At 37.3% G+C, this 16,038-nt stretch overlaps 1 protein-coding gene across 7 annotated transcripts in view; it reads right to left on the bottom strand.

The window, feature by feature from the left end:
• ATG10 (autophagy related 10) overlaps positions 1-16,038 on the bottom strand; it is a 224,814-nt gene that overhangs the window by 59,057 nt on the left and 149,719 nt on the right. For all 7 annotated transcript variants that reach the window (XM_019796403.2, XM_034656456.1, XM_034656455.1 and 4 more), the window contains exon 5: positions 12,966-13,063. In XM_019796403.2, coding sequence (XP_019651962.1) covers positions 12,966-13,063 — 98 coding nt within the window. The remainder of the gene's footprint in view (positions 1-12,965; positions 13,064-16,038) is intronic.

Here is a 16,038-nt window from a genome sequence, read left to right as displayed (position 1 = left end):
GTTCTTGCAGCCTTGGGACATTGCTGCCATGATCTCCCAATCCCATCACATAAAATACAGCACATTGAAATAGCTGAAGGTCTCTCCTGAGAAAGGAGATTCACTACCAGAACGCTTGGAATGCTATTTTGAATGAGAACTACAAAACCCTTTATTTAGTTGACTAAGTAAATACAACCCCTAAGTACCCTAGACCAGCTCCTTCCTCAATGAACTCTCAGTTTATGCCTGTGAATATACTGCTGTAGGACACTTGATGCTCACCAATTATTCTACTGACCATTGCAGTGCTATATTTTATATGAAACAGAAATTATGTCCACTGCTTTTCCTTTTCACAGTACTGATGCATTAATGATAATAATTACTCTCATTCCTAGCATCAATGCTAGGAATCACGCGCATTAGCTTACATAATTCTCACAGCAACCCAATGAGGTAGTCCTTATAATAATTCCCACATAGAATAACTTTCCATTTTGAGAATGAGGAAAAGTCAAGTAATTTGTCCTTGGTCACAATGTTAGTAAGTAGAACTTGAATAAGAACCCAAGTGTTTCTGACTGCAGAGCCAAACTCCCAACCTGTTGAAATATCTATCCTCGGACCCAGCTATTTATTCCTGTAGCTGTCAAAGTTCAGTTACCAAAAAAACAGAATCTACTCAGACTAGTTGAAGCCTCATTGGGAGGGCTGAATAAACAAATTCTAAATGACTTTCCAAGAACAACTNAGTAAGGAGGGCACGTATTGCGTGGTGCACTGGGTGTTATACGCAACTAATGAAGCATCAAACTTTACATAGGAATCTGGGGATGTACTGTATGGTGATTAACATAATATAATAAAATAAAATAAAAAAAAAGAAGTTTAACTGCTTTATTATTGTTATTAAAAAAAAAAAAGAATAACTTTCCATTTTGAGAATGAGGAAGAGGAAAAGTCAAGTAATTTGTCCTTGGTCACAATGTTAGTAAGTAGAACTTGAATAAGAACCCAAGTGTTTCTGACTGCAGAGCCAAACTCCCAACCTGTTGAAATATCTATCCTCGGACCCAGCTATTTATTCCTGTAGCTGTCAAAGTTCAGTTACCAAAAAAACAGAATCTACTCAGACTAGTTGAAGCCTCATTGGGAGGGCTGAATAAACAAATTCTAAATGACTTTCCAAGAACAACTTCTAAGCTCTTAATGGAAAACTGGACAACATGGGCCCTACTGCTTCTTTTCAGATCAAGAATTGCCGTTCTAGAATCATACCCCCCGCTCCCATGATCAGAAACCTGTCTCTACTGCGGCCATCACCAGGGCCATACCACACCTGCTGCAATTCACACCAGCAAAACAATTGTCCCATCCTCTGCCTTCTGACACACCCAAAGCTAGTGACTGAACACTGGAGCCACACAGAGAACCTCCATAACCCTGCAGAGGTTCCAACAAAGCGCAGCCTCCCACACTTCGGCCTTCAAAATCCTGCACACATGCATCCGATGTGATGAACCTAAAGCAAATTCAGGTCCCTCTCTAAGAGGGAGGTGGGGAATTATGTTTTAGCTTTCCAGTGTCTGCAATACAGGAAAAGCACCAGAGGGAGGGTAGGATGGATGTTGAGTTCTAATCCACAACAGCCACTGCAAGTTCCAAGGATCTGGATGTCCTGTTGAGGGTTCTCCTGATAAGGGTTGCAAAATACTGTATGCCTAGGAAAAGTTTCCAGAGTTTTCATCAAATTCTCAAAGAGGTCCATGACCCAGAAAGAGGTCAGATCTACTTTAATATGTCTTTATTAATATGACAACATCTTGAGAACAAGGTTAGCACTGTGGGACTAAGATAGTGATTAAGACAGAAGCTCTCAAGCTCACTAAGTTCAAATTCTGGTTCTACCACTTAGTAGATGTGTCACCTTTAGCAGGTTGTCTGATGTCTTTGTGCCTCAGTTTTTCCTTCTCTAAAATTTGGAGAACAGATTCAACCTAACAGGAGTGTTCAGAAGATTAAGTGAAATAATATGTGTATTCAGAAGAATGCCTAACACTTGAGAAATGTCCCCTAAATGTCAGCTATTGTTACCAGAATAATCCTTAGACAAGATAAATTCTAATCTCAAAAGACTTGCATTCATGCCCCATACATAAATTTATTTCCACTTTCATATGCTTATAGAAGAAGTGAGTACTTGATGTCCTGTGGCAGTAAACAGAAAGACAAGCACCCCTTTCTATAGCGATAGCCTCATTCTATTTAAAGAATACATTAATCTAGCAGCCAATTACTGCCAGGAGGAACAGTTTAAGCCTGTGCCAAAACCAAATTTGCCAGTTTGGGAAGATGGTCTTTGGGACCCACATGGATAATACTTTGAAAGTATTCAAAATGCTAACTCTCAATTATTTGCAGGGGAGCGTATTAATAGTTACATCATCTGGCAGGCCCCTTCAGATAGAATTTTGCTCAGTCAAATATTCCATACAAGTCTTACTATCTGGGCAAGGTGGATGACTGATAATTCTTGCTGGCAAAAATCTCGCTATCTAATATCCTATCTTCTGTACTTAAAGGAGCAGGACTTACAGGCTTACACAGATTCTGCACAATCATTTGTGCAAATCTAATAAGGCTTACAAAGAAAAAAGAAGTCTCAGCCCTGCTGGCAGGTGCTCCTGTGAGCCACCTCTGGACAACAGAAACAATGCTCAGTGTTGGCAAGAACGGAAATCAGATCCTTTAATTACGACCATATGTCAACTTCCTTAGTGTCTAAAACGTATGTGACAGCGAACTGCAAGAAAAACCTACATTTCAGCTATTCATCAGTAACTTCAGTGTTCAACTACCTGGCTCCAGTCAGAAGCCTGGTTGACATCAGATTGTAGCACATTAAGAAGAACAATTATGACCAGTGTCAGAGAACACTTAGGGAAATGGGTTCTCTAACATCCTACTGATAGTAAGAATTAGCACACCTTTTCTCATATTGACATGGAAATATTTAACAAAATCTTTAAAAGTCAATACTTATTGACTCGCCAATTTCACTTCAAAGAATTTATTCCAAAGAAATAATCTGACAACTACACAAATTGTACATACAAGGATATTCACTTAGGAATTGTTTATAATACAAACAATTAGAAAAGAACTCAATGTTCCAAGTATAAAATTGGTTAAAATAATGACGGCATGGCCTTGGAATGGAATTCTATGCAGTTATTAAAAGGAAAATTTAGATGTATTTAAATATTGACATGAAAAGATGTCTGTGATGTAAATTTCAAAAACCAGGTGCATAGTATAATTTCATTTGTATTTGTGTATATTTATATATAGTATATACATATGTGTGAATATATGTATTACATATGTATATATAGTTATATAAATATATATATTTTTTAGAAAGCTATGCACTGAAAGGTTAACAATGGTACCATTGAAAATTTGAGATTATGAGTAATTTTTATTTTCTTCTTGCTACTCTGTATTTTGCTAAAAATTAACAGTATGTATTACTTTCGTTAATTAGAAAAAAATAGCAATTATTAAAAATGCAAGCCAAGATGATAGCACTTTTATCTGAGGACAGTCCAAAATACAAGATTCACAAATCCAGAATTATACAGAATTTCTAAACTCTTTCTTTGTATCTTGTATTAATACAGGAACGGGCAAACACAAACGCCTTTAGAAGACAGGGAGGCAAAGTAAATAAGTGTAGACAAGGTCTGAGGCAATAAAGAAGGCAAGTGACCATGATTAACTACAGAGCACATATCCAGTTCAAAGGCATTCAAATTCAAAAAAATTTCAAAGCACTCAACATGCAGGCTGACTCTGAACAGGAAGCTGCTAATAAGGGCCTTTGCTGTATAAACCTAAACACACAATATATTACTGTAACTCTCACACAACTACAATTGGACATCACTCTCTCCCCATCTCCTGATGTTGGTTTAAGTGGTATCTATAAAGGAGACCGGCCTTTCATATTGGCAAAATTATCTTCCTAAAATTTAACACAAGAAAAGTTTGTCTCTCTTGATAAACCTGTCTGCCTCCTTCCCTAACAGAATAGAAGCAATGGATTTAATTGGCTTTCCCTTTTTGTTACTCGTTGTTCAAGAAAACTCAGAAACGACCCTTAGCTTAGATTGTTCTGCTACAACTGTCTTTTCCCCTCCACTACTTAGTTCTCATTCACTTGCTTTGATGGTTATAGTATATGCGTTACTTTTATATTGGGCTGTATGTCTACACCACTTGCAATATTTCTGAAATTCAGACTGGACAGAGAGAAGTAGAAATAAATTAATATAGTGAAAAAATCAGCATGCAATACAATAACTGTAATGGCTTGCACACATACTTCATACACTTTGGTATTATCCCTACTTATTGGCCAAATTTTAAACTATAAAATATAAGCTGTAAATAAAATATGGGGAATGTAACAGCTCACATGGAAAAGAATCAGGAAAACAAGAAGTAAAAAAAAGAAGCTGAAGGGGGTGTAGGAAGTGGAATGAAAAAAAAGTGCAATAATTGCATGGTAGAATATGTATGTGCAGTCACCACTGTGCCAAAAATAAGATAAACAAATAGCATCTTTCTTAGGAAGCTTATACCCTTACGGGGGACTCAAAGCCTAGCTGGATAAGTGTGTCTGCAGAGTCCACCTTCCATCCCCTCCCAGCCCTGTGCCTGCCCTTCTGCTCCCCCAGGCTTCTCTTCCTGCCTCTGGCTGCTGCTTTTCCACCTCCCCATCAATAACCTCTTTCTCAAAAACCAGAAACAAGAATATAAATATTCCTCAAATGTAAAGTTTTGGAACTAAGATGTTTATTAAAAATTAAAAATTGATGGCAGGTAATTATCAAAATGAAATGTGCTAAGATGAGTCATAAAATTAATTATAAATATTTTAAACAGTATTTTAGTCTTACACTTATAAGCTGCTCCTTTTTTAGAAATAGAAATTTCAAGGATCAGTGAAATGCTGGGAAATTCTTTAAAGAAAGCCCTTCTAACAATTCAAGGCACGTGCTGAGTCAAGAGTGCAACTGTGATGGTAAAAAGCTAAGCAACCCTCTGCCCAACCACCAGATATACAAATAGCAAAGTGCATGAACTAGCTTCTTGTTTTTATTACCTAGTGAAATAAATTTCAATTTAGAGAAGTAAAACTCAAATATACCAGTATAAGCTGATTGTCTATAAAAAATACATTCCTTGTTTATTTCTCTTGAACTCTCAGCAACATGGAATAAAACAAAACAGCTTAGAAATTAATAAGACAATTAATAATAAGACAATTATTAATAAGACAATTAATAATACATCAGCCCCCCACTTCTACTTAGATTGATATGAACACTTAATTAGTGGCTAGTGGCCAGAAAACTTTAGAAAGTAGTATCATACCAATGCCTGAAGAGCACTGAGGATAAAGGTAAAGCTTTCCAAAACCATTCCAGAGTGTAAAATCAAAGAGAATTTCAAGAGAAATTAATTATTTAGTTGAAGATAATGAGAACAAAGTGTCATGTACTTCTTAATCTAAACAAAGTCTGAGGAACAGGCAAAACTTAAGAAAAATATGTTTTTTTACCCCCAAAACAAGAAAAGCATAATGGAGTGTTAACAGTGGATATTTCTGAATTGCAGCATCAGCATTCAATAAATATTAAAAGTCACAACGCATGTGCAGACTGACAATCTAGAAATAATTATTAGAAATAATTATTAGAAATAATTATTAATAGAGCCAGAGAAAAATAGCGCTGTCATCATTACCCTAAAACACCAAAGAAAATGAGATACAGTGATGAAAGCATATTTCACTCTTCTAAGGCGGTAGAGTGTGGTAAAATCATCGAGTAATGTGGTAGAAACATTAGAAAGTTTCTACCAAAAGTCAGCAAGGTAGATTATGGCACCATAAACCTACCCACTAACTCGCCTTACTAATGTCCAGAATGAATACGTAGAAACCCAGATCCAACAAATTAGCAGCAGATTACAGAGGAAACAATCACATGATGCCTGTAGTCCCATTTAAGTAAAACGCCAGGATGAAAGCGTCTGCCGTGGTGCTGGCAGGGATCCTGAAGCAGCAGCAGCAATCCATAAAAGGCTTCTTAATTTTCTTGTCATTTAAGAATTAAGCCACTTTCAGTTCACGCAGATCCTACCAGGTGCACTGAATTGATGTCATTATGAGCCATCAGGAAATACCCACCGAGACCTATACCAACACTGAGAAGTTTTGTTAAACAGCTGTGTGTTTTAATTGATTTGTATTATTTAAAATAGGAACAGTTAAAAGTCAGTTATCGGATGTTGTGGAAAAGAGATGCCTAAAGACTCCAGGGAGACTGAGTTCAGAAGAAAGCCAATCACTGGAACTTCACTTGAGCACTTAAGATTATTACTAGAGGAAGCACAATTAAATCATCAGTTTATCAGCCATCATTATAAATCACCAGGCAACATATCAAGCTTCATTATTTAAGACTCCTTAACCAGTGACTTCCTGCATCACTGAGAGTCAAAAGCAATCTATTCACCAAAAGGTACCTAAGGAGTTTTGTTTTTTGTTGTGTTTGAGGGTTTTTTGTTTTTGTTTTCTTTTTGTGTGTTTTTTTACACCTGAGAGATTTATGATGGAAATATAATGAAAACTCACTGAAATTAATTACCATATTTTTGCATGTTTTAGACATGATGAAGTCTTCAAAATGAAATTAATGGTATTTGGGATATGTAAAATATGTATTGCACAGATTCCTCTTAACTCCACTCCCTGCAAGTATTTAATCCAGTTCTCTCATGGTACTTGGGTGGGATCACATGAGGAAATGCAATGAGATTCTTTCCCACTTTATCCACCCAATCCCTTTCATTTACTTGCATTTGGACAGCCCTCCCCAGACATGTGGAATCAGAAAACAAAGTACCTCAAAAGTCTCGGTTTCCAAATTTAAAGTGCACAGTTCTGACATTAGAAAATATTTGCAGGAAGATGTGACACAGGGTGAGCTTTGTATGCAACCCTCTTTTTTCGTCTTCCCACCAACTCTGTGTAGATGCTGCCATTATCTTTAATGGAAAAATAAGACACACAGAGGTTTTGAAATTTGCCCAAGTTCATACATCCAGTGAGTGGTGGTGCTCACTCTGTCTGGTTCCAGCACCTTGATAAAGGCTCTGAACAAAAGCAAGCCTCCTTGGAAAATGGAGGGGTAGGTCTGGGCATGAACTGCACGATGTGAATGTGCAGCAACTTGTCAAACCAAAAAGCAAGAAGCCATCAGAGCTACTTGGGTTACATCAGAAAAACTCAGGAGCCAACTTAAAGAGACTTTAGGAAAAAAAAAAATTGTATTTAAATTTAATTTTGGTAATAATACACTATAGTGTATAATTAGTTTCAGGGGTAGAATTCAGTGATTCATCAGTTGCATATAACACCCAGTATGCATTATATCAAGTGCCCTCCTTCATGCCCATCACCCAGCCACCCCATCCCTCCACCCCCTTCCCCTCCAGCAACTCTCAGTTTGTTTCTTGGAGTTAAGAGTCTCTTATGGTTTGTCTCCCTCTCTGTTTTCATTTTATTTTATTTTTCCTTCCCTTCTCCTATGTTCATCTATTTTGTTTCTTAAATTCCACATATGAGTGAAATCATATGGTATTAGTCTTTGACTGACTTATTTCACTCAGCATAATACCCTCTAGCTCCATCCACATTGTTGCAACAATCAGGCAACAATAAAGATAATCACTATAATGAATTGAAATGCATACAACATTTATATCCATGAGTCCACAAAGATACATCAGAAAACCTTCTTGGTCACCTTAGGATACTAGAGAACCAGCTCTTTATCTTAAAAGCTAGAACATTTATCCTGCATTTTTTTTTAAAGATTTTATTTATTTATTTGACAGAGAGATTAGCCAGTGAGAGAGGGAACACAGCAGGAGAGTGGAGAGGAAGAAGCAGGCTCATAGCGGAGGAGCCCGATGTGGGACTCGATCCCGAAACGCCGGGATCACGCCCTGAGCCGAAGGCAGACGCTTAAGGACTGCGCTACCCAGGCGCCCCATATCCTGCATTTTCTATACAAAGCATACTTCAAGTACTACGCTGGTGAGGGAAACTACTGTTATAAAGCAGCCCAACTAATAAATAATGAATGATGGAATTATAATATCATCATTTGCAACCCCTAATGAGTTAATGGAGCTAGGCAATAATCATGAATGGCTGCTAAGATCACAAAAAAGAACAATAACCAAACATGTGCTTCTTGATAGAAGTATCCAGAATCACCTATGAAGTATTCTTGTCCCAAAAAACAAACCTGAATTTGATCAACCCTCCGGATCTAAACACCAGTTTATGGAAAGCTCAGGAAGGAACGTACCAAACAATACCACAGAGATACAATTAGGAAAAAAACAAACAAACAAAAAACAGACTACAAATATTACAGGACAAACAACCTTGTTTCGTCAACAAAAATTTATGAGGAAAAAAGGGAGAAAGGAATGAGAATCTTTGTTTTCAAAAGTCTAAAGAGATGTTAACCACTTTAATTTATAAACCTTATTTGAATCCTGATTCATAGAAACTGTAAAATTTTTTTTAAATGTAGAAATTTAAGCATCAATTCCTTATTTAATGATATTAAGAAATTATTATCAATTTATTGTGATAACAGAAATGTGGTTATGCTTATTAAGAGTCCTTACCTTTTTTCAATTAAACTTTTTATTTTGAGATAACTGTAAATTCCACAAGCAATTGTAAGAAATAATACAAAAACATTATTCATACCCTTCACCAGTTCCCCAATGGTAACATCTTGCAAAACTATTGTACAATATTACAACCAAGATACTAACATTGATACAGTCAGATACAGGACATTTCCATTGCTACAAGTTTCCCTCTCATGTTGTCTTGCCTAGCCACACTTTCTTCCTTCCCATCTATAACTCCTTCTCTAACACCCAAAAACCACAAACCCCCTCTCTAATTTCAAAAATGTTAGATTAAGTGGAATCATATACTATGCAACCTTTTGGGATTGGCTTTTTGTACTCAGAATAATTCTTTGGACACTCATCCAGGTTGTTCAGCATATCAATAGTTGGTTCCTTCGTATTACTGAATAGTATTCCCTAGTAAGGACGTACCACTTCATTTAATCTCCATGGTCTGAAGGACATCTGAGTTGTTTCCATTTGGGCTATTATGGATAAAGCTGCTATAAACACTGGTATAAGGCCCTTGATTTTTAAAGATACACAGTTAAATTCGTATGGATGAGATATGATGTTTAGGATTTTTTTCTAAAAATTCCAGATTGGGTGAGATACTAAAAAAATAAGATTGGCCATTAGTTTGTAAACGTATTATACTATTAGCTCTACTTTTGTATATGTTTATAATTTTCCATAATATAAAGCTTAAAAACAAGAAGACAGTAAAAAACAATTACTTATGTGTCCACTTCCACACCCACATACATAAGCACACACATCTTCAAGTAAAATTGAAGGTATGCTTTCTTATCTTATGACTTTAAGTCTGTGCCAAGATCACGGGAGTTCTTTACCTAAAACATAGAGCCCACACCTGCAAGTAATCATTATTGTAACATGCACTGTGCCAATTTGGGCAGATCCAACCTAGGCATCTGTTAACTTTCTTTCAGAAGATCTTTATTAGGCTACAGGGTTGAGATAATAGGTAATTCATAATGTTGGACAAAAGCAGGTAAGTAATCACCATAATCAAATGTATGAGATTCATTAGTAGCTTGTCATCAAAAGAGAGGGTTTCATGTCTGACATGAACAGGTCCTTATCATCAAGACAAATGCTGAGAGAACAGAAGTGTGATTACTAAAGATGAAGAGCAACAAACTATATGAGCACAATCAAGCCTGAAGATGAAGTGAAATGCATTTTATATTGTGCAAAGGCTGCTTTTGTTTTTAAGCCACTCTGAAGGACAGGATATTATTATCATGCTCTGTCTGCAAGCTAATGGTTCTTCAGTGTAATTTTGCAAAATGCTATCTACTGTTTGGTGCCACCAATAGTCTATCAGCTCATTCTCTCCTAGTGCCATATCAAAACCTCCCCTTCCCCCAACTGAGAACACTATTTTTTTCCTCCACATTTGGTTTTACAAAAATGAAGGCCCATTCTCTCAAAGATCTCAAGCAAAGAAGAGCATGTAAATACCAACCCATTAACTAATCTAGGATTAAGAGCCAAGACTGCCAAAGGAGACATTTATGATGACTTCCAAATACCAAGTAATGCAGTGGTGACAAGTGAGTTTCCCTGGCTAGGTCTTTAATGCCTGCATACGCCTGTGACGAGCAATTCTAAAGCTTAAACAAAGTTTGTTGTCAAAAGTGGGATAGATGTCCACAGATCAATCCCCATAAGACAAATCCCAAAGGAACACCTAAATGTTCCAGTTGTGTTATAGTATGGTTGTATCAACCATGTCTTCCATTAAGTGAGCCCCCACATTTGGGTGTTAGAAATAATAATGCTTATTGTGACTGGATTTGGTCATTACTACTATACTGTGACAGGTAGGAAAAGATGTTCCACTAGCAGGCTGTCTACATGACACTTAGGTGTCTACAAATTAAAAGATATTAGTCAATTCCTTTAAAAACAATCAATGTACAGATTGGTTCATTTGGCTGCTTTAGCAACTTAGGAGTTCTATCAATAGAAATCTATTGGCAACATCGTATCAGGAAACTAAGAAAATACAGTTGAGTTCAAAGTCTTGTTCATATGTCACAAGTCAGAACAGAGACACATAGAATTAAAACCCAAAATGACATAGATCACCAGGAACTGTGCTGTAGTCTTGCACTGAGATTAATAACACGACTGCTAGTGACAGAAAAAGGGAAAGGATAAGAAATGAGTTCAAGAATATAATGTAAAATGTAAATGAAAGGAAGTAGAAGAAAAAAGGCACTAAAGTTAAATGCAGATGTATTTTTGGATGTCTTTGCCATCTATCTTTTGCCTCTAACCTTTGCCATCTTCCTTGACTCTTAAAACCAAACATTTTCTGGGTCCCGTGGATTCTGACACCACAGTATACATTTTTAGACAGCCTGTGGTCACTGGAGAGACACTGGAAGTTGAAACTCTCAGCACTCACCTTGATGCTTAAAGGTTAATCTAAAACACTTTGCATAAAATAAAATGTTCTTGCCAAAAATCTTTATGATGGACTTCCTTCTTTATCTCATTATTCTTCTTCAGAGCAACCACCCATGCAAGCACCCATGCCTGGTCTACAGAACCGGGATTTCAGAGGGGGCCATTTGTGTGAGCTGAAGCGGTTTCAAGAAAGGAACATGAGAGAACAAAAGGAAATATAAAGACAGAACTAAGGCAACAGGGAAGACAAGTCTGGAAAGACTTCCAAGAACAAACTGCACAGGATAAGCTTGTAAAGACAGACTGGATCCAGGGAGGGCCAGCCACTGGAGCCCAGGTGAGGCATTTAGACCACACGCCATCGGCCTTTGGACAGCTACTGCTGGTTTGTGCACAGGCAAAACACACACACCATGGTTAAGAGGATGTGATTAATGGCAGGGCAGGGAGGAAGGAGCAGAAGACCAGAGGTGTGAGGCCTTACTAACTGTTGCAGGTGAGGCTAGAGGACTTGATCTAAGCAGGCAATGGTGGGAAGGGAAAGGAAAGGATTAACTTGAGGGGCTGTGTGAAATATGCATGTACTTACACCTAGTTTTGTCCTCAATTAAAACCTAGAAAATGGTCATTTGCAGTCACTGCCAAAGAACTACTCACAAGACGCTAAGGATTCTTAGGTTGATTGGGAGGTAAACTGTCATTATTATGATCAAACACATAAGAGGGCATAAAAATTCTAATGGCTGATAAGATCATTTTTAAAGGAAGCTTTGATTAATCTTAACAAAGGCTGGGAAAAAATAAGATTTTTGATATAAGGAGAAATTATTTTTAAGGAGACCATGATTGGTTGCAAGGTGATGAGTATTTTTAAATTTCTAAAATAATTAACTGCTGATTTTAGCAAGGCAGTAATAATGACATATGATTGACATATCTATTTTTCCCTACTTTTGCAAATCTACTTTTTATATCTACTTTTGCAGATGTATTTTCTCTACTTTTTTCAAATCGCTATTGCAAAACTATTATTAATCAAAGTTGTTTGTTTGGGTTTTTTTTGCAAATGTACCTAAGAGCAAAACTCTGAAGCATCATAGATGACACAAGCTAAATCATGTACTTCTTCGTGAATATGCCGACTTCGTTACTGTTCTCACTACTTAATACATTTTTATTGAGCACTCACTGTATGATAAGTACTGTGCCAGTGCTGGGTGTACAATAAAGAGAGAAAAAGGGGTGCCTGGGTGGCACCGTCAGTTAAACATCCAACTCTAAGTTTTGGCTCAGGTCATGATCTCAGGGTTGTGATATCAAGCTCAGTGCAGAGTCCGCTTGAGATTCTCTCTTCCCCTCTCCTCCCACCAACTCATGTTCTCTTTCTCTCTAAGATAAATAAATAAATCTTTAAAAACAGAAAGAGAGAGAGAGAAAACAAGGTTCTGCCCACATGGGAATGCACAGTACGATGACAAAGAAAGACATTAAAAAAAAACTATCCAAATATATAACTTAAAATTGTGATAAGCACTATAAAGGAAAACTACAAGTTGCCTTGAGAGCTTATAACAGGGAGGAGAAACCAACTCTGGGTCTGAGAAGGTGTTTTAAAGGAAACTGTCTTTGAACTGAAATCTGAAGGGTGTAGAGGACTGAAACAGGAAGAAAGTAGAGGAGAGAGAACTAGAAGAAAAGATGAGCAGAGGGAAAGAATCACATATAATAAAACAAAAATACTCTTTAACCTGTTGGGTAATGGTGTCCCATGGCTCCTGCAGCAGCCGTGTCTTATAACACTCATGGATTCCTTCCCATATGTCCTTCAGAGCTAAAGGTTTTCCATCTGCAAAAGTGCATGGCAAAGACTGTCAGTCAGTAATCCATTTGACACAATGATGTTTGGTGTTTATCTAAAACTGCCAGAAGAATGTTATGATTTTTTTTTAAATCTTTGCTAGTACACATATTACTTATATATCAAAAGACTGCTATATGAATTACTATTTTCTTCCTGAGGGAAATTTAAACATTCAAGCTTCTCTCCTTTGTAACCATCTAGCAGTTAAATTATCTGCTCATTCATTGCCTGTAGGAATTCTGCAAAATAAATAAAACCCAAATGTATTTTAGAGAGAACTGATAGATACAAGCATAGGCAAAGGAGCAGGTAGATAGACTCTCATATTCACAAGGGTGCACTATGAATACCTCTGAAATCTTAATACTTCCTCTAGTTCTTAAATCAAAGACTGTATGTACACGTGCTTTCACTCTCTCATTGACTATCTGTAATGTTCAAATCACTCCGTTGAGTACCATGGGGAATAGAGAAAAGGAAAGCACACAATTTTTCCTAGTAAGAAGCCTTCCATCTACTAGGGAAGCTAGGACAAGTATATCAATAGTATACTAATACTAAAATACTAGGTGGAAAGTGGTTGCTGCCAAGAGGAAAACTGCAGTTCTATGACAGTCCAGAGGAGGGAGACATTAACATCTGGTGTTCGTGGCAGGTGGAGAAAGGAAATTGTTAAGGGTGGAGGGACAGGAGAAGAAATTGGCATGAAGAGGTTAGGAAAACGTCAGGTGAACAAAAATTCTTTTTCTTTCTTTAAACAATTCAACAATTCACCTATATTCATAACAGTCACAACAATTCACTTATATTCATAACAATCCAATAATGTGTTTTATGAAGAGCACGACGGCAAGTAGAGAAATAGGTATCTAAATTAGTAAAACAAAGTAGAAAGAAGAAATTACCTAAAGACTCTGAAACCGCGCACTGCTGGACAGAAGGTGGTCTTACTAGTAGAATTTAATGGTGCTTGGCCCATTCAGGGCTATCAAGTCCTCAGAACTTATGGTATGCTCCCTTCTTTAGGCAAGTGGACAATAGCATTTAAAGAAAGCTCCTCAGGGGCACCTGGGTGGCTCAGTTGGTTGAGCGGCTGCCTTCGGCTCAGGTCATGATCCCAGAGTCCTGGGGTCGAGTCCCACATTGGGCTCCCTGCTTGTCGGGGAGCCTGCTTCTCCTTCTCCTGGATGCCCCCCCCCAACTCGTGATCACTCTCTCGCTATCTCTCTCAAATAAATAAATAAAATCGTAAAAATAACAACAACAACAACACTACAACAATCTCACTCCTGAGAGCTTAAAAAAAAGAAAGAAAGCAAGCTCATCAGTATATCAAATCATTAGACCCAAAGAAGTATTTGGTCATCAAGTGCAATAAAACTTAAGGAAATAATCTACCCCAACCCCTCCCCTCCACCAAGCAAAAGGTATTGCACCCAGATTCATGGAATTTAAGTAGAGATGTAGACTGTAGGAGAAGAGTATTAGACCTGGAACCCGGGCTGAGTTTGAATTCTGGTGTCGGCACTTACTGTCTACACAACTGCAAGTTACTTGGCTTTCAACTCTACCTGTAAATGAGTATAATTATCCTTCTCAAATCCTGTTCATGTGAACGGGCCTGCATCAGTGAACACACCCAGGACTGTGCCAGGCACACAGTCAGAGCTTAATACCTAGTAGGTATCTCCTCCCAGCCCCCACTGCACCACTCCAGTACTTCTCATACTGCAAAGCTAAAAGATTCACTTACAGACCACTATTTCTTAGAATTTTCTCATGTTTCTACACCATGCACATTGTGTTTGATGATATAATATACTAATACCAGAGGCAGGGCATTTCTCATGTTTGACCTGAAAAGTTTGAACTTTTCCTCAACCTTTATTTTCAATAAATAGCAATAGAATATTTTGATACATTTTCAATAAGTATCTTCATCTTGGCATTTATCTGGCAGCAGGAGGCCATTATCTTGTGATAAATAGTTTTATTCCATTGACATTTCCATGTCTGTAAAATGAACAAGATTTATTCATCCAATTAACATTTGAATGTCATGTTTAGGTACAAGTTAAAAACAAGCTGCCTTCAGTATCTGTGTTATATTGTTTTCTGAACACATTTACAGAGCAGGGCCAAACGTTGCCCTTAAGATAAGCACTACATATCTTCAAAATACACACATGCACCTGCACATGTGGGTACTAATGTTGGAAGAGGGGAATAGGATCTTAAGTATTTCAATGTCAAATGGTAAACCAAATAATCAAATTATAAAAAGATGACATGCTTTTAAAATAATTTTCTGATGTTGAAGTTGTAAGACATCAAGTTGTAGGATAATAAAATGTTAGAGCTGGTATAATTAAGGCAACCAAGGTCTTGGGAAACATACATCAGTCAAAATTAGGCAGCCAGTTCATGACTGCACTGGAGCTGAAATTCAATTCTCTGTGCCCTTCCCACCATTCCCTGCAGCCTCTGAGGGCAGAGACTGCACCTATCCTTTCGCCACTGCAGCCCTACAGTGTAGTTCCAAGCCCCACTCACACATTGCAAATGCTTTATATTTACTGAGTAAATGATAAATGAAAGGACGCCCTCCTTAACTTTATTTTCTCTAAGACAGAAAAAGGCTTTGCAGACTTAGAGAAGAATGCTGGGTTTAATATCTGGCCATCAATAATGATTTTAATCTTGCTCCTTAAAATATTTCAGCCTACAATCTAAGGATGGAGTAAGTGGTTCGGGTATTACCACTGACAAAACCCCGTATACTCTGCTGGAACCATTCATACAAAATGCAATAATCAGCAGCTAGCAACAATGTGGAAAGACCCAGAACAAATGTAACAGAATATTTTCATCAGATTTGATGCTAGAATTGAGGGTGTGTGACATATATTTTCAGATAACCTCAAATTTACGGGAAAACAGTTAACATCTTACAATACAGG

Source organism: Ailuropoda melanoleuca, chromosome 3 (genome assembly GCF_002007445.2).
Source record: "Ailuropoda melanoleuca isolate Jingjing chromosome 3, ASM200744v2, whole genome shotgun sequence".
Lineage (NCBI taxonomy): Eukaryota > Metazoa > Chordata > Mammalia > Carnivora > Ursidae > Ailuropoda > Ailuropoda melanoleuca.
This window is presented reverse-complemented; position numbering and strand designations above follow the sequence as displayed.